Source organism: Salvia hispanica, chromosome 1 (genome assembly GCF_023119035.1).
Source record: "Salvia hispanica cultivar TCC Black 2014 chromosome 1, UniMelb_Shisp_WGS_1.0, whole genome shotgun sequence".
Lineage (NCBI taxonomy): Eukaryota > Viridiplantae > Streptophyta > Magnoliopsida > Lamiales > Lamiaceae > Salvia > Salvia hispanica.
In genome coordinates this window covers 40,353,242-40,374,806 of record NC_062965.1, presented here as the reverse complement: position 1 = coordinate 40,374,806, position 21,565 = coordinate 40,353,242, and the positions used below count along the sequence as shown (strand labels likewise).

The following is a 21,565-nucleotide window of genomic DNA, read 5'->3' as shown; positions in this document are numbered from 1 at the left end:
GGGCCCCACCGTGGTTGCTCTGCAAAATAGTCTGCGAACATACGTTGGTGAGCTACATCGTGCTCGCGGCGGACAAACGTCCGACGTTGAATCGGCCGAGGAATTTGTGTCGCCGCTGCCGCCGCCTGCTCCGCCGTTTCACGCTCGCGCTCCATTCCGTCAAGCATTCCGCCGCAGCCTCATGAACGCAATCGAATAAGGCCCGAGTAAAGGCCCAAGTAATGCCTTCCGATGTACTCCAGTCGTCGCCGAGGTTCTTTTTATAGTGAGAAAGTTGGAAAGTTTTGAGAGATAGGAGAGAGGGAAGAGAACAAATTGGGAGATGGGAGAGAATAAATTGGGAGATTGGGGAGAATAAATTGGTATGAGAATTGGGTGTTTAAATAGAATAAAAATTCAAAAACGCGTCGCATCGTCCGCGGTATCGTCCATGTCGCCCAAGTGGGATGGACGATACCGCGGATGATGCGACGTCGACGCCTATGACGATCTATCGGGCGCGGACGATGGATAACCCATCGTCCGCCCCATTGTGGATGCTCTAAGGCACCGAAAAGAGAGTTCCCCACTTTCATATTCACTTTTACACTACAGAACATTACTTTCTCCATCCAGAACTGAAGACGACATAACCAAGCACTAAATTTCCCAATCATTCCACACAATGAAGGATGATTCAACCACAGTTTCATCATCCAAGGGTGTAGTAGTTTAGTTTTCATGATTCAAATACATTTATTACTTTTCAATTGAACATTAGTTAAATCAAAAAGAATATGTTGATGTCACAACAGAAACTGAAGTACAAAAAAAGAGGTATCAAACATCCATATAGATTGCAGTTATGTTGCCATTTATGGGCAAAACATTATGGCATAGTGCAAGGTATTACAATGTTACATGTTCTCTCTCACAATGAATGCTAAAAGAAGATCCGAAATGGCACCTTCGTAGAAATGCCGGGACTACACTCATTTCTTCAACAAGGCACTGCTGCACTGTGCCATGATCTTAGACGCTCTGGTAATGGAGTCGGTCATATAGAAGTTCTCTATGGCAGCTGTGAAAGGAGCAGCATCGGGCTTCTCCTTAACTTCTGGTCTTAATGCAGAAGTTGAGAATGCAGCGGGCTCTCTCTCATCAACCCGCAATAGGTTGGGGGCCACAGTACTTATTCGGGATCTGATTGCACTTAGGTTGTCGTATGGCAGCGCAACACCTGCCACCTCAGACAATGCTCTAATGATTTTCCAGTCATCTCTAGAGTCACCAACGGTGGGAACTGCAGGTACAGTACTTTGTGCACACCCTTCAGTATTTGAATATGTGCCTTCTTTTTCAGTGAAAGCTGATGCTGGTAGAATAACATTGGCCCGATACACACCCCGATCACCGTGGTGGCCTTGGTATACCACGAAGGCATCTTCAGGGGTTTTGTCCAAATTTACGTCATCTGCACCCATTAGATAGACGAACTTGGCGGATTCAATGCTTTTTTCTGATTCTGCTACAAGTCCAAGATCGAGTGCAGCAGCTTGAGCAGCATTAAGCAACAACACATTCAGTCCATTCCATTCAGGCCTGACTGCATTTACTTTCTTGGCAATGGTCTCAACCACTGAGAAAATTGCATCCTTGTCCTTCCGTCCAAAAATTCCAGCACCAACAATTATGACAGGGTTTTTAGCATTGGATAGGACAGAGTAAAATGGATGGCGTCCCTCGGCAAGCTCAGTCAGTGTTTCTGGACCTGTTCCCAAATGCTTGTGAGCATAGTTCAAATCGGCTGGAGGGCCCACATATCCAACCTCTGCATTAGTTGCTTTAACTGTTTTGCGAATTCTAGCATTCACCATGGCAGCTTCAACCCTTGGCTGAAAGAGAAAAAATAACCAGATTGAGATGACAGCAGAAGAGTGTCCCAAAGAACTGTATATACACATATACTGGGGTTGGTTATTATGTGTCCCTTTCTTACCGTGAGTTCGTGAGTCCCCTTCTTATTACTGCACTATGCGAATAAAATTACTAATTTCGTCGTACAGTTTACCAAACTCAAAAAGTAAAAAAAAAATGATCTTAAGGACATTCCTGGTAAATTCATTTGTTTAATTCAGTAAATTATAGTACATGAATTCAATAATCTTTTTACGTCCTGTGCAGTAATAAGAAATGGAACTCACGGTCTCACGATAAGAAAAGGATTCATCTGATTTTATAAACGTTTATGATGTTGATCAAAAACATATGAATCTAACTCGTCATTGTCTGATATGCATGCACATTAGAGGGGCATAGTTCATGTGGTGGCTAGCCTTTCTGTTCTCAATAAACATCATTATGGTTAACAGATCATAATATCCTTATGCCATAATATATGTTACCATCTTATTTTTTATATAATCCCACTAATCATCACAAGGACCTAACCTACTTCATCATTACTACCTTCTAAAATTAAACCATTGTGAACTAAGCTCAAGTGTCAGAGACTAATTCAATTAATTGATACTACTCCACATTGAGTCGTTGGAAAGTGTGACTTAATAAAGGGATTGAGGAAATATTAGACCGAGTACTAGATTTATTGGAGTCGGTCAGTTATTCAGAAGTGTTGCTTCAAGGTCATTAGCCATCAATATCAACGAGGAATAAAATTTACCTGTGTACCAACTAAGAGAAAAGCATCAGCTTTCTCCAACCCACTAATGCTAGTGTTCATAATATATCCAGATCGCAAGTCAGCATTCGGACTGGGGCCATTTCCTTCACACCAAATGTTATCTGACCCCATCTTGTTCAAGAAATCCTTTAGTGCTATCATAGATTCAGCATCCGACAGCTTACCAGCAACCCCAACAATTTCATCTGGTTTAACTTTGTGGATCACCTCTGCAACCACTGCAAGCGCATCATGCCAGCTCACAGCCTTAAAGCGGCCATCTGCACCTCGAATCATTGGATCATTTAGCCTTTGCCTCTTCAGTCCATCATAAAAGAAACGGGTCTTATCTGATATCCACTCCTCATTGATATCCTGCACGCATGCACCGAATGACATATAACAACAAATCCTAATGATGACAAAATAAATGTAATACTGTAAGTCATGATTCATGACAACTGAAATAAGTCAAAAATAAACGACAAGCAAAATTCTAATGATGAAGAGCCTGAGAGACAAGCATGTTGGAACTCGATGCAAAAAATCAACACAAGCAGAACTAAATTTAATAAACATTTCACATTTAAATGCCAGTGATCTGCTTAGATGTTGATGATTGCCCCCTAATTTTGATCTTCGGTAAACAAACAACTGACCTAATATCATTAAACTCTCATATTAATCGAGAATATCATAAGTCACAACTAGACAGAGTTATAATCTTTATTAATGGCGGCTTATGGCGGTTGACCAAAAACCTGCGACGAGGTTATGGCGGTCGGCATAGCAGAATATGGCGGTCGTTAAATAAATAAAAATATTATTAATAAATATAAACAATAGTTAAAAATTGAAATATAAATACTAAAAGTTTAGAAAATGATAAAAACACAATATCAAACCTTAGAACAACATTAAAACATAAAGTCATAAACAATTACTCCCTCTGTCCCAGATAATTTGGGACACTTTGACCTGGCACGGATTTTAAGAAATCTAATGGAAAGTGAGTTGAAAAAGTTGGTGGGATGTGGGTCCTACTTTTAAAGTATTAGTTTTATAATAAAATGTGAGTAGGAATGAGTTAGTGGAATGTGGGGTCCACTACCAAAAATGGTAAAAGTGAAGTGGGACAAATTATGTGGGACGGCCCGAAATGGAATACTGGGTCGAATTATCTGGGACGGACGGAGTACATAATATGTCTAATAATTGAATTCCTAGTACAATAATTTAAGTGTTAAGTCATACATCAATACATATTATGTCTAAATTCTGGTTATAGTTTGGAAAGCATAATGTGACAATATTCCAACTAGCTAGTCTTCATAATCAAAATCCAATAAGAACAGAATGACAGAATGCAGAAAATGAGTTTAAAGCTTCTAAGACGTAATCACAGCTTACCTCATTCAGCCGAGGAACTATCCGCATGACCTCGGGACCTCTACTGTCGATGCGAATATTTGAACCAACAGCATCTGTTATATCAATACTTTCTGTACCCTTTAGCTCCCAATTACGGGCTTTAAAGGCAAAAGGCTTCGATGTCAGGGCACCTACAGGACAGATATCTATTACATTGCCTGACAATTCACTGGTCATAAGTTTCTCAACATAAGTTCCAATTTCTTCTCCACTGCCACGACCCAGCATGCCAAGATCTGGAACACCTGCTATTTCTGATGCAAATCTCACACACCTATTTAATAACATGCAACCCATGAGAACAGACATTCAGCTCAAAGCAATCAACAATAATTACAGATCCACGTCTATATGTGTTAGCAAAATGATTATCTCAGATAACATTATCCAAAACTGTAAGTGGCAGGGATCACTGCAAGATAATAATAGTAACAAGGTGACATGTGTTTCACTTAGAGGACAAAATAACCTAGGTAGTTTATCCTCATTACAACCTTTTATATCATAGAACAAATTGATAGCTTTTAGAACTGATAAACTTTAATACAATAGGGAATATTATGTTTAACAAGTAGAGCTACATCAGAACTTCAGTCATGGAAATGGAGCAAGTAATATATTCAATCTATCAGGTAAACTTTATGAAACATCTTCCAATTCCATAATGACAGTCAGCTAGCCAGTCAGTCAGCAGGCACTTTATATAGAAAAGATAAGAAATTAGCTAATAAACTATCATGCGATCAATTTTAGGCATCATGACATCTGGTAGACATGAGGCATTTGGGGTACAATTGCACCCCTAATTGTTACTACTAGTATTATATACTCCCTCCGTCCCAGATTAAGAGTCACTTTTTGCCATAAAAGTCCGTCCCAGTTTAAGAGTCACTTTTAGAATTTTCCATATTTGGTCATACAATTTTACCTCATTCTTCATCAAAATTACATAAAAATGCAATTATCTACATTAAAATAATCAAAACAAAAATCAAAAGTCAAAAGGGACCCACCTTCAACCAACTCCACCATCTCACTTCATTTATTACACACTCTACCCTCTCACTTCATTTATTACATACTCCATCATCTCACTTCATTTATTACACACTTCAACTCTTTCTTAAAATCCGAGCCATAACAATAAGTGACTCTAAATATGGGGCGGAGGGAGTAGTATTATGTGTTGAAATATAAACCAGCGGAAATAAAAAGAAACACCAGCTTCTAAACCCAGACGCGGACAGGTTGAGAGCTTTTCTCCAGCGGCGGCGACACAAATTGAATATCTCTTTTTTCGTGTTATGTAACTATTTCTCGCACACCAGATCCAAAATCTGGATCAAGGTTTTTCCATAACAAGATTTATTTAGATATCCAGCCAACCAGTTCAGTCACTTTCTCAGGTTTTCTACTCATGCTAATTAACACTACGAATTCTCTGCTAAGAACTATTGACTTTTTTATCCTTATTTTGGTTCCAATTCTCATTTTATAGTTCAGGACAATGAATTATTTGGATCTCACCCCTAGTGACCGACTGATCATATAAAGAGATTTGCAAACAAGGTGGACACATACAGGTTGCAGCTCTACATATTAACCCTAAACTGAAATGACAAGTGCAAAGTGCAAAGTGCAAAGTGCAAACTGCAAACAGATTCGCACCTGGTACACTGGATGCATCGAGTCATCACTGTCTTAACCAGAGGTCCTAGGTTCTTATCAACTACTGATCTCTTTGTTTCAGTAAAACGACCACGATCAGAACCAAAAGCCATGGACTGATCCTGGAGATCACACTCTCCACCCTGGTCACAGATTGGGCAATCCAGTGGATGATTCATTAACAGAAATTCCATTACTCCTTCCCTCGCCTTCTTTGCAAGCGGTGTATCTGTCTTGATTTTCATTCCTACGAGACAGTAAAAAATTAATGTCAAGCCAAGCATATAAACATTGAAAATTAAAATGTGAGAAATTGGGTAAATGATTAAAATGTTTTCACCCATCCTGACCACAACTCAGCCACTAGAATGACAGATAACTCCTCAAGAAAGCTCTTTACATTTTATTACTATTATCAATCACATTGCAACAAGCTTGGACAATGTCATATGCTATTATACTCCCTTCAATCAGACGAATAACATCATCAGGGAATCAATAATCAATAATCAATAATAAGAATAGCAAGGCTAGAAATCTCCATCTTTTCATAAGCATATTTAACTCAAATAAAAAGGAGACTGTTAAACAACATGACTTTTCCTTCACACAAGCAATAAAATCGCGAATGCAACAGCAATATCACACTATTACATTCACTATGTAGAAAACCAGCTTATCGCTCCGCATTCGCATCATGAAAAGCAACACACATCAATCAAAAAAGCATCTTGAACCTGGAAGAGCGGGCATCGCGCAGGAGGCGACCGGCTTGGGCGATTTCTCGACCTCGACGAGGCACATACGGCAGTTTCCGGCGATGGAGAGGCGGTCGTGGTAGCAGAACCTGGGGACATCGACGCCGGAGATCATGCAGGCCTGGAGCACCGTCATCCCCTTAGGGATTTTGACCGGGTAGCCATCGACGAAGACCTCGATTGCGTCGTCCGGATTGGGGAAATGGACGCGAGCGCCGGCCACAGGGTTCCTCTTGGGGAGATCTGGCTCCGCCGCAGCTGCCTCAGCAGAGTTGTGGAGCTCCGGTGTGGTGACGATGGCGCGGCGGAGGTGGCGGGAATTGGAGGCGGCGAGGCGGGCGGATCGGAAAATGGCCCGAGAAGCGAGGTGATTCAGCCCCATTTTTGAGAAGATAAGCGATTGCAGAAACCGAGTTGGGGGGGGAGTGTGGAGTGATTCGATTGAAGGTAGAAGACTAGAGAGGAATTGAAAGGAAAGGGGGAAGATCCGAATTCTTTACGAGTCAACTTCAACGGGCAAGTGTATTTGGTTAGCAATGGAAGTCATACTCATGTCCAACCAAAAGTTTATATTCTTGTGGGACGATGGGATAAAATTTTAATCTAGTTTTTAAAATTTGGATTTGGATTAGTACTCTATCTGTTCCATAAAAATAGAGACATTGTCTTTTTCTAGTCCGTCCTATAAAAATATTCCTTTCGTTCCTCTATTAATTGTCCACTCTGGTTCCGGCACGGGTTTTAAGAAAATATAAAGGAAAGTGGGTTTTGAAAAAGTTAGTGGAATATCAGTCTCACTTTTGTAGTACTATTAGTTTTATAATAAAATGTGAGTTGAATGAGTTAGGAGAATATAAACCTACTTACCATTTATGGTCAAAAGTGAAAGTGTCAATACAACTTATACAATTAGAGTCCATCAATAAACACTAATAATAATATAGATTTCACTTTCCATTAACATTATTTTAACTACCCTTCTTCTTTTCTATATTATTTTATCAATTATACATTATTCCATACCCAAATATCCCTATCTACCTATGATTGTCTCCCTCTTCTAGTGTATCACTTTCTTCCCTCGTTCACTTGCAACTCCCTCCTTTGTGAGTGTGATACGCACAAATTTGACATGTTTTTATTAGTTAGATTTGATTTGATTGAATATTGTACAATTTTTGAACAGTATTTGTATATATTCCATCATTAAGCTGTTTGATCATTTTATTGATTTTTTATGGCAAGAACGAAAGTACATATTTTGAAAAGAACCGCGAACTTTACCAAATTACCGATCTACCAGAGCAATGGAGAGAGTCTCGAACAAAGTCAGTGGCCTGTCGAATTGCATCCATACCAACTTGACAGTCCATCGGAATTGCATGGAAAGAGCAAAACTAGTTCAACAGACCATTTACTTCGCACATTGTCAAACCGACGGTCCACCACAATCGTCCAAAAAGTGAGATTTTTGTAGATTTCTTTCCTTTTAAGCACGATTTCTTCTCAACTACTCCCTCCGTCCTTGAATAGAAGTCTCATTTTTCTATAATTACTATAAATGGTAAAGATGTCTCACAATCCACTAACTCATTCCACTCACATATCATTTAAAATTAATAAATACAAATGAGACTCATATTTCATTAACTTTCTTCCACCTACTTTTTTTAACATTTCTTAAAACTCGTGCTGAAAAAAAATTAGACTCCTATTCGAAGAAGAAGAGAATACAAATTAAGCAACAGGGCTCAATTTATAGGCATCGTACATGGTAATTCTAGCCAATGAAACGTCTATACATCATCTAGAAGCTGTAGGGATCGATCAAGCAAAGCAAGACATAAATAAAGAATAAAGTTGATAAAATTATATAGTGGCTTTACATTTACCACGTTTTTTTCTTGTAATGATTTAGTTTAGAGCGACCTACAAATTTAAGATCATACTTTCACTCGTATATATTTGCGATATCTATACTTTCAAATATTATTTTCTATCCGTAAACTATACTTAATGCACATTTCAAGATTCTATATGACCTTTTTTTTGTTTTTACATACTAAATCACCCTCAAATGGATAGAGGGTAAATTTGTTCATTCAATCATTTTGTATCTTCAGACAATATTTGATGCAAGTCGAATTTATTATACTTTACAATTCGTATTTTAATTCATCAATATGCACCTTTATTATGATTTATGAGGCACAAGATATGTGAAACGTCAATACTATTTTATAAAATCTCAAACGTTGGAATAATTTTATTAATTTACTGTGTACTTAAATAAATACAGTAAGGAGAGATGAATGTGTTCAATTAATTGATAAATAATCGTGATTCTGTGTGCGGCATATATCAAACTAATATTTGAAGCTTTTCTTCGAGAAGCTCTTATTGGAATTTATCTCTTTGTAGTTATCATATTTTCTTAGACTTTTTCGTACTCTATTTATTTAGTGGAAGAGAAGATAGAAACATGTGTGATCTTTATTTCGAAGCATACACAATTGGGGCAATGATTAAAATAACACCTAAAAATTAGCTGAACCAAATTCATATATATGTGCGTTTGATAAGATACTATCTTAAATAATACGTGCTTTTGATAAGATACTATCGTACCAAAATGAGCTTGATGGAATAATATATTTTCTTCGTTTCAATCCCATTGAAGATTACTCACTCTTCTTTATCACAATCAAGATGACTTATTACTAAAAATAGAAACACATTTACTTTATTCTCTTCACTCAACATACAAAATTAATTTACATAAAATCTTATGCCGCTAAAAAAAAGGGTCATCTTCCTTAGACCGGGAAAGTATTTGATAGTATATGACTATAATGTGATAATTAGGACACCTTGCATGTAATAATAAGAACTTAGAACAAAGTGAAAGTGGCATAGTATTTTACTACTCCTTCCTTCCACAAAAATGTCTTATTTGTAGAGTACTAAGAGAGTAGGAGAAAAAATAGGTAAAGTAAGATAGACAAGAAGAAAAAATAATTTAAGTATGAGATAAAGGAGAAAAAGTTAATAAAGTGTGAAAAAGAAACTTTCTACTTTTAGAAATGAGACTATTTTTTCTTGATATCCCAAAACGATAAAATGAGACTATTTTTTATGGATAAATGTAGTATCTTTTATTTAGTTTCCCATTTAACTTCATAGTTTACCAGTTGTGTACAAATCAAATTTTAATGCAAATTTGATAAAGTAAAAGACAAATAAATAGAAAAAATAATTGTAGTATTGCTAGTAATTTATGTTATTAGAGAGAGAAAACTATTAAAAGTAGAATGAGACTAATTTCTAATAGACATGCTAATATGAAAAATTATGACTATTGTTGCAAACTGAATAAGAATAAATATGTTTTTTTTAAATGAATTGTGCACTCCATATAGTGAGTTGCCGGAGACCCCATACTTGCATAACATTATTGTAGTTATATATGCTATTCAATGAATTGTTTGCACAGTACAATTTAATAACCAATGACAATTACTATTCAAAATAATAATAATAAAAAAAATATCATCATTAAATTTTAGTCAGGATAAATCACAATATGGGATGGAGGTTAGATGGTTAATTATGAGATAAAATCTAGTCGGGCTAAGATACATTTTTACGGCCGAGTTCTTAAGAAAAATGCAAGTAAAAAAAGATAAAATTAGTCATTGCATAGTAATCATGACAATTAACCTGCCCTTATATATATATATATAGACTATCTGAGTTTAGCATAGAATCATAAGTTAATAATAATAATCGACAGGGATATATTGTCAATTTTCAATTGCGACCATGTAATGGTACACAATGAGTATATACACAAACTAGACTTCTAAATTAGCATTGATCAAAATCCACTGAACATCATATAATTCCATCCTTCATATCTCAAATGTAATAGTGCCACTAATATCATAGATCTCCCGTATATACTAATAATTCAAAGTCTTTACAAAAAATGCGAATTCCACATATTGCACAAAAAGCTGCAGCTACAGAATCAAGAGATTTTTTCCACCTTCCACCCGAAAATGCCAGACAAGGCAAATATTAGCAAGATTACTCTAAGGTCTGGAAGAGATTACGATGAGTCCATGGGCAGAACAGAGGAGGGGGATGGAGAAGAAAACATAGAGGGGTTCAAAATAGTCAGAAGCTATTCGTAAAATTTGGCTTCCAAAAATAGCAAGTCAGTCCCTCTTCAACGCCTTTCTAACAAGAGTTCTACCTACTACTATTAGAAGGTAAGCCAAAAGAGTGACGACGATACCTATCAGTAGAATTACACGGTCATATGCACCATCTTGGACTGTGTAAACCCTTACCTGTATCATATCCCAATTGCTCTCCGTCCAAACAGGATCCTTGATGCCCATCATGTCTGATGAGTTGCTAGCTAGCACTTTCCAGCCTTCAGGTTCGTACTTTAAACGAGTTGAGTAAGCAGGAACATACCTGTGGTACAAAGTTACAAACATGAATGGTCGAATGAGGAAACTCATGTCAATTGAAGAACAAACTAGGACAAGTTATAGAGCTCATTCATACCATCAAACAAAGGTTGCTGGAGGGAAAATTACCTGGTTGATGAAATGACACAGACCCCTTTCTCAACAGCCTCTTGTCTGATGCATAGTTCATTGTCACCATTGCAATGTTTCGGGCACGAAGAGCTTGCATTCGTAGATGGGAGAGCAGTCTTGTCAGCCAAAAAGTTCCATACAAACCTTGAAATATCCCCAGCATAAATGGGATAACGTGCAGTAGATGGTTCTCCCAATATGACACCTACATAATGGTTTGGACAAGTTGTCGAGGGAGAAATGTAGCGCTGCACCAACTCACATGATAACCCAGGTTCACAATCTAACAGGCAACCGAGAAGTTCCTCCACCAAAGATGCATTGATATTTATACTGTTCAAAGCCAAAGGGTCACTGCCACCAGCTTGGATGTATAGAGTCCGAGCAACAAGGGAAGCAGCTGCTACTATAGATGAAGAATTTATATTTGCTGCAAGAAACCAACATATCCACTTTTTAGCAGATAAGAAATAGAGATAACTCAAACTCCAGTCACATTACATGCACACGGGAGGTGAGAACAAGTCAACAAAGGAAAATGGAACAATTAAAGAAGTCAGTTTTACTAACATAGTCCATCTAGATGACTGTGGTAGAACTTGTTGCTAAAAGTAGAATCAAAGTCTTCCAAGACAACCCCAGAAATCTCTGGTTTCTGCAAATTAGATCCAATTAAGTTATAAAATTCAGCAGAAAACCGTAAGTAAATAACACAAAATCTTTTCATTCAATCATATGACACATAATTGGTTTGAGAATTACATTAAACAAGACTATAAACTATAAATTCTTGAGATATACCTTTGCCATTTTAGTAGAGTACCAAATAAAGATATAAATAATGAAATGAAGCACAAGTTCTATTTATAACTTATAACTCTACTTTTGATGAATAACCCATCCCATGAAACATGATATGAAACAAAATAGCATTCTCTTATAAACATGTGATACCCATAACCCACTGTTTCCACATTTTTGGAACTACTACATTTGATAGTTTTAATCTGTGGTTACGTTATTAGAAAATAATCTTATTAGAAAGGTTATGAGTTATACATTCCTCCCAACCATAAACTAGCATTTCTTGTTTGTTAGCCTAGCACTTTGAGGGGCCAATATTACTAACCAAAACTGATAGAAAATAATAGAGAATTAATATGAGCATCTGGCTTTTCTTTCCTTATATATTAGTTTAATACTTTAATCAACTTATTTGCTCACTAATCTCCCTCTTTTGGTCTATTTGCCACATACATCACATACAGATTGATCGCTAGGAAACGCACATGGTAAGGCTAGATAAATCAAATCTTGTAAAGGTTTCAGTCCTGACCTTTGTCAGAAATGTCATCAATGACGAAGGAGGCACCCCAGGGTTTGATGTGCTGGCTTTCCTTACCATCACATTTTCAGACATGGAATCTTGTGCACTGTATAGTGCGCTTAATGTTTCATTCACAGAGGTTGTATCCTGCAAATTTGTAGAATACACTTGATCAAATTTTAAGCATTAATGCACCATGGAAAATTAAAATAGAAACCCAGAAACATTGGAAATTAAAAAATCCAGAGCACTAGTACCGTACAACTAGGTTATGGCCCTAGTCTAAACAGTGCCTTACCCCTGCAGTATGAGCAAAAAATGTTTTTGTGCCTTGAGAAAAGGACATTCCAACAGATCCAATTTCCATCACCTACAATAAACATATACACTATTAAAATCATTTTAAGTACTATGCTAACAAATATATTTCAGCTGTGTGCATCACAGTTTCTCATCTTGAATAGTGCAAAGAACATCCATGACTTGTTTCCCAGGACCTCATTCCAATAGATATCTGAAGATTTCCACTATAATAAAGCCCTAAAGCAGTAAAGTTAATAGTATGCCTTATGTTTTCAGCTCAAGGCCAAGCATGGACGAGGATTACATACAATGGACCATCAGCTCAACTTAAAATTTAAATTAATCACAAATGAGAACCAAAATAGTACTCCCTCGGTTTCCTAAAAATAGGAACTTTGGAAATGACACGGGTTTTAATAAGAGAGAGGAAGAGAAAAAGTAATGGAATTAGTGTTAGTGGATTGTGGGGTCCATTTCCTAAAATCAGAAGTTTCTATTTTTAGGAAACGGACCAAAAAGGAAAGAGTTTCTATTTTTAGGAAACGGAGGTAGTATTCAATAAAAATAATTAAACCTCAAAATTTCATTAATCTATCAAGCATCATGCTATACAGGATTTTTCACTAGAAGACTTTACATAGCTGTGACATAACAAATGTTAAAATGATAATCGCAGGAGCAAATAATTTGTGTACTACTATATGGCATAATATCTTGTATTAGCAAGTCAGGTAATTCAACATTAGACTTACCCCTAGTGTCTATTTCATGAGCAAATGTAAGAAGTCAAACTACATCTCAACATTTTATATTCCTATCCCATGTATGGTTCAGGTGATATACCATTTCAATTGCTGTCAAGTTGAGTCCTTTAATGGCATCTGATTGTTGATCAAATTCTTCGAAAAATCTCCGGCTACCTAGGTAGCCCCAGGCTTCACCAGTGAGAACCAAAAAGACAAGCTGAAGCATATAAACAAGAGAGAAATTCATTATACAGCATAGAAATGTAAAAAATATCACAATATCACATCCAAACTGCATGAGAAGGGAAAGTTACTTGTGTTGTTAGATAGAGAAATAGAACAAAAACAGGTCTCATATGTTATTTTTATTATTTTGGGATAGGAAACACACAGGTACCTATGACTAAGTAATAAGGAGTTTCAACTTTTAAATGAAACTACTGGCAGGAAATGGACTAGAGTATAAAATTAAGATCAACATCGGCTTAAAGATGAAACTACTAGCAGGAAATGGACTTGTGAACTTTATCTGCAAGCGCTAAATGATTAGAGAGAGACTAACCTGCTTATTAAGTTCTGTCAGTCCATCAACATTTGAAAGGGCATCAACTACAGCAAGCATTGCAATTAACCCCTGCCCATTTATAAAGAACAAATATATATATTGAGCGATTCACTTCGTTCAAAGTAGCGTAAACATATGAATGCAACTTACAGATATAGGGGACTCTGCTCCAAGGCTTTTATCACGGAAAAAAGACGCAGAATCCATGGATGTTATCGCCAAGACAATTGGTTTTGGCTTAGGTGAAGAAGATAAACTAATTGGTGGAAGCGCTGACCAGACACTGCCCTTCAAATTAAACAAACAGAGGTCAAAAGCTAAGATATGCCTTAAATGGGCCTTTACTCTTAAGTGACAGTTCATTAACTCAGGGTAAAATAAAAAATAAAAAGAGTAAACTACTGTTATTCATTAAAAGTTCCATCTAATACATCTTGAACTAAGAAGCACAAAACACCACTTAGAAAGCAGGTACGAATTGCCAGAATTAAGATTTGATCCAATGGGACCAAGGTTGAAAATAATCAAAATACCAGTCATTCAATACTGAGACAGAGAACTGCAGGCATGTCAAACTATTATTCCACATCCAGGTAAGTCGGAAGTTCCTCAGTAGTATCAGCACATAATCAAACTAGTTAAAAAGGTTAAACTGGAGAATTTACTATGCAAAAATTTATACCAAAGCCAGTAAATGGTGATTTCATTACTATGTTACTTCAGTGTTACTCATGCAGTGCAATAATCATATCCCACGTCAAATGAGACACACTAATCAGAAGTACATTCTTAGCAATGAGATTACTGCCCAACATATTCATAAGTCCAAACACTAACTTCAAGCTTCAAGTTGTTCAGTATTACTACTAAGTAGCTAGTTCTATTCTCAGATTTAATGTGTTGCTGAAGAGAATCTTTCTGGAGCACTTGCTAGTGGGAACACTCATTAAGTAAATAAAGATCTTAGAAGCGTCTGATAGAACCTTTTCATATACCAACTTATAAGCCCAACTAGTACCCATATCAATAAAACATACTCCTTCTGTCCCCTAAAAATAGAAACTTCGGGGAAGGCATGCATTTTAGTGCGAAATTGGCAAAGTATGAGAGAGAAAGAGAAGAAGTTAAAGAAGTGTTGGTGGATAGCGGGACCCACATCATTAGCTGTGTAAAATGTGGTGAAAACTTTCCAAAAATAGACGACTAATTTTGTGAGATGGACCAAAATGGCAAAAAGGGACTATTTTTTGGGGACGGAGGTGTATGAAACATAAACATTCTAGCTGAAAACAGTGTTCTACAGAAATGAAATAGAAAATGATGTCTGTAGTAGTCGTAAATGATAAATTGTAAAGCCGATCCCGGATTATGATCATCAAATAACCAGTAATAAAATTTCAATTAGGCATTTTTGTGAGAGTCGTAACGGATGAATCAAACGTAATCACATTTTCTTGCTCTAGAAAAAATCTTTGCAAGAAATTGAACTAGGATCTATCTGACTTACCTGTATCCACCTAGAGGAAGACAAGTTCCTTCTTTCAGACAAGAGTCTGAATCATGTGTACCAGATTTTGTAGTCTGCTTGAAATGATAATTAGTACGCATATTCACCTTGTGAGCAGTGTATTATAATATGAAGAAATTGATTAACTTTCTTGCACAACTACATACCTGCATAACTAGATCAAATTCAGAAACAACTTTAGTATATGACATTTTACTGTTCTCACTCGCTCTGGCAGCCTGCATATGCAAGAAATTTCGTTTTACAGAAACTTAAGTATGAAATGAAAGGCAAAAAATTAATGTGATCTAAGTGCAGATTGCAGAAGCACAGCATTCAAGTTTCAACTTCAACAAATAGGGGCAAAAATAGTTATCTTAAGACATATCATCTTTACAAAGTTATAAACTAATGCATCCATGATGAGACAAATGGTTATTTATCACAAAAGGGTGGCAAAAAGAGTCTAGAAAAGTGAATAATGCATAAATATATGACACCAGTGAAAAGTAACCAGATATGATTTTATTTTTATAGTAAGGTTTTTGCTTTTCCTGCATCTGTAGGAGGGGATAAACTTTTTTACTGAACAAAAGTGTGGTAAGAATATATTCCTTTTGAATCCCAACTACCTGTTGCACGATCGATGTGCTGGTCTCAGAGAGCAAAAACACTGGAAAATTATAAGCTTTCCACATGATTCCAGATCCCTGCTGAGGCGCAACAGTGTTAATTAGTTTAAAAGAAATAAACATGAGGAAATCATGGAGGGAGAAGACTGCAGCCTAAGGTTTGCTATGTGTTCAACTGCAGTAACAATTGTTCTGATCTGAATTTAATCAGTTTCAAATTAGTTCCTTCATATTTCCTACAATGGTTCTGGCGCAACCAAATTTGATACGAATCTCACATCGGTTCCATATGAAAGTGTGGAATATCATATAAGTGGCAGTCAATCCTTTACCTGTGACCATGGTTTTGGGTTAAATTGGGGCTACCTAGCTTATATTCTTACAATTTAGTGTGGTGAACATGGATCCGGACAGCCTACAGAAAGGGGCTACCCGAAGCTGTGACCAAACGGGTACCACCGAAGATGTGGGCCCATGGGGCAGCAAATGGATGGTGGTCCATGTATAGTACACTAAATTAAAAGCTAATTTACCCAGAAGAGTTACTTGGAGACAATGAAAGCGTCTCCCTACTGCCTACTTAACTATTACCCACAAGAGTTCACCTCACACTCACAGAAACTTTTCGCCAGATATTTCCTAAAGTATGAACATGCCAAGTCAATAATTTATGAAGTCCACAAGAATATAGTCTATCACACAAGAAAATGTATTGAGTGGATTTTGATCTGAATTGCAGTATCTTTTGTTGTACACATAGAAAATTTGGCACTTAATGCGAAGCAGGGTGGTCCAAAGGTACTAATTGAAAAGAGAAATTCAGAAAGTCTGATCACAGCCACAACAAACAAGAATCAACTAACACGCAATTAGTCAAACACAACCCTATCTGCATCTTCCGAGCTTAGGTTATAGTCCTTCCCAAAGCATGATCAAGCAAGTGCAGTTTATATCTAGTTTCTAAAGCCCTCTATTCCACTTTCTAAAATTGTAATTGTAAACTTTAATTCTTTTTAAGGAATACCATAGAAGATGCATTTTCCTAATTCCTAACACTTTTGGAAACAAATGAATTATTCAAGACAAGTCAATATGAGGTGACATTAATTTTCACTACATACAGCTGGATTCCACTGAAAATTGTTGCTTGTATATGGAGCGAATTCCGCCTGTGGAAATTTCACATCTGGAGAAAATCCTGAAAGGAAAATATGATAGGTTATAGTATCAATGACTTATTTAACCTGCCCCACAATAAATAAGATTGATGGATCCAGTTACCATCTAGGCCATTTTGAACTTGACTTCTTGATTCAACAAATATACCAGCCACTTTGCTAGCAAAATCTGAATCTTTTGACACTCTGGAATAGAAGAAACAAATAAAATCAACTAGAATGATGGATTCTCGGCATTTGCCAAACTAATAAAGCGAAAAAGTTATATAAACCCCAAATAACACACACATGTTACATGCACAAAACAAGCTTGATCTCACGATCACAGTTTGTGTGCCGAGAGATTCATGAAGAGCGAAAAATCAAGTGTACTAAAGTCAGACTTTGTGTAAGAATAAGAAAGAGGTGAACAATATTTGAGCCAGTCACAAGTACTATGATAGATAAAATGTGTTCAACCGTACCAATAGCTATAAAGAAAGTAAAATTAGCCCTGTGTTTGGATTTCATCATTTTCCCTTTGCATTCTTTCTTTCAAGATTTAAGTCATCAGATCACTTGACATGGATTACATATCCCAATACTTTTCCTAGAAAAGATATTTCCATAAACCAAATTGCAAGAAACATATCATTGTGTAACAATTGAGAAATGTCAGGCATGACAAAGAAGGAAACTATTACATGCCTTGACAACACGCTTTCAAATTCATCTACCGAAACCAAGATTGCAGCTGATTCAGTCAACTCCTTTGAACTCTTAAATCTAACAATCGGAGCAACAACTTTCTCACGTCCAGGATCTAAAAAATGCAACATCCGATTAGCAAATGAGTTAAATACTATGTTAGATACATTTATCATGAGTGATTTGACAGAAGTACCAACTTGAGCAACCAATTTCCCCTGTAAGGTTGAGTAGACGGACACAGGGGAATCCCTCAATATCTTTGTACATTGACTTTTCAAGATCAGGAACTGACTTAAATGGGTTTGTCTCTCCTGAAGCTGTACATCATTGAGATTTAGATGCAAAAAAGTAAAAACATTTTGAAAAAAGAGAAAGAAACAAAGCCATCTTCCTGTGCAAAAATAAGGGGGGGAAAAGGCTCAAAAGTCTTGGCCTGGTTTGCAGTTTTATTACACATGATACTGCTCAAAAAGTATAACCATTCCCATCCTATTAAATATGCATGCATCTCATGGATGAATATATTTTAGGAATAGGGGAAAATCTGTATGGTTCTGAATAATTGTAGACTTGCACTCCAAAGAACCCACAATAGTCATTTGGACATAAACATTACATGCAGCTAGATATAATGATATATTAGTGGTAAACTATATAACTACATGCAGCTAGATAATCATTTAATCTAAAAACATAAGGTTCATGGTAAAGGTAAACTAGGCATCTCTTAACAATTCTGGGTTTAGGGAACAACTGCAATTCATACCCCATAAAGAAGAGAATGGATTCAATTTAACTGAAAAAAAAAACATTCTATATGAGGCTTTTCCTCGTGAACAAGTGCAAGAAGCTGAGAACTACCACACAGCAATTAAAATACATTAGTTGAACTTCATAAAAGACATAACGATCAATCAACACATGAAGAAGTCGTCACACACTGAAACATATGCAGGACATAATTTTAGATCAACGATGATGTCACACTACAAATAACAGCTTACTAGAATAAAGAATGCCATGCAAGCCACAATCATAGCTTCCCAAACAGAACTAGAATCAAATTGAAGTTTTCCCTAATTAGCATATAGCCTCGCATTTCTTTTGGTATAGAGTCAAATGAAATAGTTATTACATTGCGTGATTATTCATTATAATCAGAAACCAACAAAATATCCCAACAAAAATTGATCTCTACCCAGCAAATTCTCTCAGCTCTTACTTGCTCGAAATCTCTCTTTTAACCAACTGGCAACCATTTCAATAACTAGCTTTGATAAGGTATATCGATTGTATTCTGATAACTCTACTTTTTAGATGCATTCATCCAATGATCTCTCACTTTAATCGAATTTAATAAGAAATTCGAATTCAATATCTATATCGTCTATTTTCACATATAAAATCCTAACTTTTACAAGCATCTCGCCGATCAAATGCAACCACAACCAGCAACCCAAAGCGTAAAATGGCTGCTGCATTGCTTAACTCACCAAATAAAGACCTAACCCTTCAAATTTGAATTGACTCAAAACCCTATCCGCCATGATTTATGAAAAATAAGAAAACGAAATAATTTAAAAGAAAAAGGAGAGGGAGGAAGGAATGAGGTAGTAAAAGACGTGTGCGATATCTAACCTGAGAAAGACGTGTGAAAGCAAGTGATAAAGCAGAGTAAAGAGAGCAGCAGCGAGAGCTTCGACTCCATCGCGATGTAACTGAATAAACTCTTGGTTGGGAAATTTGAATGTGGAGAAGAAAAACCCTAATCCATGGACACGTTGAATAGGTGCTCTGGATTTGTGAGTGAAAGCAATTGATCAAAATGCTCGAATGGTCTCTCTACTCTCCATCTTACTCTCTAGTCTTGGTCGTTTTTCTGCAACTTCCCAGTTTTGACTAAATTAATAATAATGAGGAATATTAGAGCAGTAATTAGGCCATCTACAACTCAGCTTGTAGCCATCTCCATCTCGTCTCGACTGCGTGGCACGCTGTAGTTCACCCGTGATACCAGTATTTTAAAAACCGGCTGGACCGGCCGATTCGACTGCAAACCGATGAGTAGTCCGGTCCCTCTATAAAGCCACCAGCATGTTGGGCCGCTACAAATTGCCGAAACCAGCCGATCGAACCGGTTTAGCCGGGAACCGGAAACCGATTTTCTTCATTGTTTACAATTTTATAAAATAAGTGCTTTTGGTGGGATTCGAACTCATGATCCTTGGTTATTATAATTATATTAAAATATTTTTTTTAATTTACTCAAACTAATCATTCAAATTTAAATTTATATTCTATTGAGTAGGTATTAATATGATAATATATTTATCATCTAAAATTCACTCCTTTTTACTAAAATTAACTATCATTTGTATAATATAGGTACTTATGTAAATATAAGTAGTTATACCTAAGGTTTATAATAAATTATTTACTATATAGTATATTTTCATCAAAACTAATTAATAATTCATATTTATTTATATATTTTGTCATATAATTTTTTTGAATTATTATGAATTATCTTTTTTTATATCTAAAATAATAAAAATTTTATCCACACTAACTTGTAGTAATTTGTACATTTAATTATATTTATTAATAAAAAATTTGATAAATTTTACCATTCATTTAAATTGAATATATTTTATATATTATATATAATTTGTAACAGTAAAACGGTTCGACCAGTGATTGAACCGGTCGGACCGGTTGAACCGTGAACCCAGTAGCCTTGCCGGTTCACTGACCGGTCCGGTTTTTAAAACATTGCGTGATACCCACTCACGGTCCCTCGAGCAGTAAAAAATTAATTATTTTAAAAAACTAATCGAAAAAAAGTCAAAAAATAAAAAAATTAATAAAAGTTTTCCAATGTCCCAAATATTACCGTTTTATCAATGCTTTTTCCAAAATATTTTTTTTTTATTTTTCTCCTTCGATTTATTCCAAACTCATTTATAAATACTTTATTCAACACATAAATTTTTTTACACCAAAAACACTCTCTCTCACTCATTTTAATTACTACTATTTTTTTATTTTTTAAAATTTTAATTATGTAATTTTTAAAAATTTTAGGATTGTAATTTTAGTCTAAGTTTTTTAGTGAAATGTTTTTTAAATAGTTGTATTTTTAAATTGAAATAGTGGGATCTATGAATAGTTAAAATAAGAGATGGTTAAGAGATGGAGGGTTGCAGATATTGACCCTTTTATTAAGAAATGGAGTAAAAAGTAGTGTGGAATCATGAATAGTGCAGTTAAAAGATGAATAAGAAATGTGGTTGTTGATCGCCTAATGTTCATATTGTCATAACTAATGTGTCAATTGTATACTTATGTTGGCGGATATCAATTTATGTTCATCTCACCTTGCTTAATGTTTTTGTTTTGCATTCATACATGTTATTTTTTTTATTGGAATCATCAATTTCATTACTCAACTGCAATTTTATTGGCATCAACAATTTCAGTTTTTA

At 35.9% G+C, this 21,565-nt stretch overlaps 2 protein-coding genes across 4 annotated transcripts; both read right to left on the bottom strand.

The window, feature by feature from the left end:
* Positions 1-815: 815 nt before the first annotated feature.
* On the bottom strand, positions 816-7,042 carry LOC125200811 (NADH dehydrogenase [ubiquinone] iron-sulfur protein 1, mitochondrial). Its single transcript, XM_048098584.1, has 5 exons — positions 6,499-7,042; positions 5,762-6,008; positions 4,073-4,367; positions 2,663-3,037; positions 816-1,874 (listed from the first exon to the last, which is right to left on the bottom strand). Exons 1-5 carry the CDS (start codon positions 6,899-6,901, stop codon positions 972-974), a joined length of 2,223 nt encoding a protein of 740 aa, XP_047954541.1. The 5' UTR covers positions 6,902-7,042; the 3' UTR covers positions 816-971.
* Positions 7,043-10,392: 3,350 nt separating this feature from the next.
* LOC125201240 (nicastrin) lies at positions 10,393-19,964 on the bottom strand. Of its 3 annotated transcripts, none has more exons than XM_048099273.1 (16): positions 19,719-19,964; positions 18,278-18,397; positions 18,078-18,192; positions 17,494-17,576; positions 17,334-17,410; positions 16,213-16,293; positions 15,748-15,819; positions 15,581-15,654; positions 14,224-14,356; positions 14,071-14,142; positions 13,606-13,725; positions 12,758-12,829; positions 12,469-12,606; positions 11,703-11,787; positions 11,130-11,562; positions 10,393-11,004 (listed from the first exon to the last, which is right to left on the bottom strand). In XM_048099273.1, the coding sequence occupies exons 1-16, from the start codon at positions 19,786-19,788 to the stop codon at positions 10,740-10,742; spliced, it is 2,010 nt and encodes a 669-aa protein (XP_047955230.1). In that variant the 5' UTR covers positions 19,789-19,964; the 3' UTR covers positions 10,393-10,739. The 3 variants fall into 3 exon arrangements, with proteins under 3 accessions (XP_047955230.1, XP_047955231.1, XP_047955233.1); XM_048099274.1 differs by having other exon boundaries at positions 16,213-16,290; XM_048099276.1 differs by lacking the exon at positions 10,393-11,004 and having other exon boundaries at positions 11,126-11,562.
* Between the last annotated feature and the right edge of the window lie 1,601 nt (positions 19,965-21,565).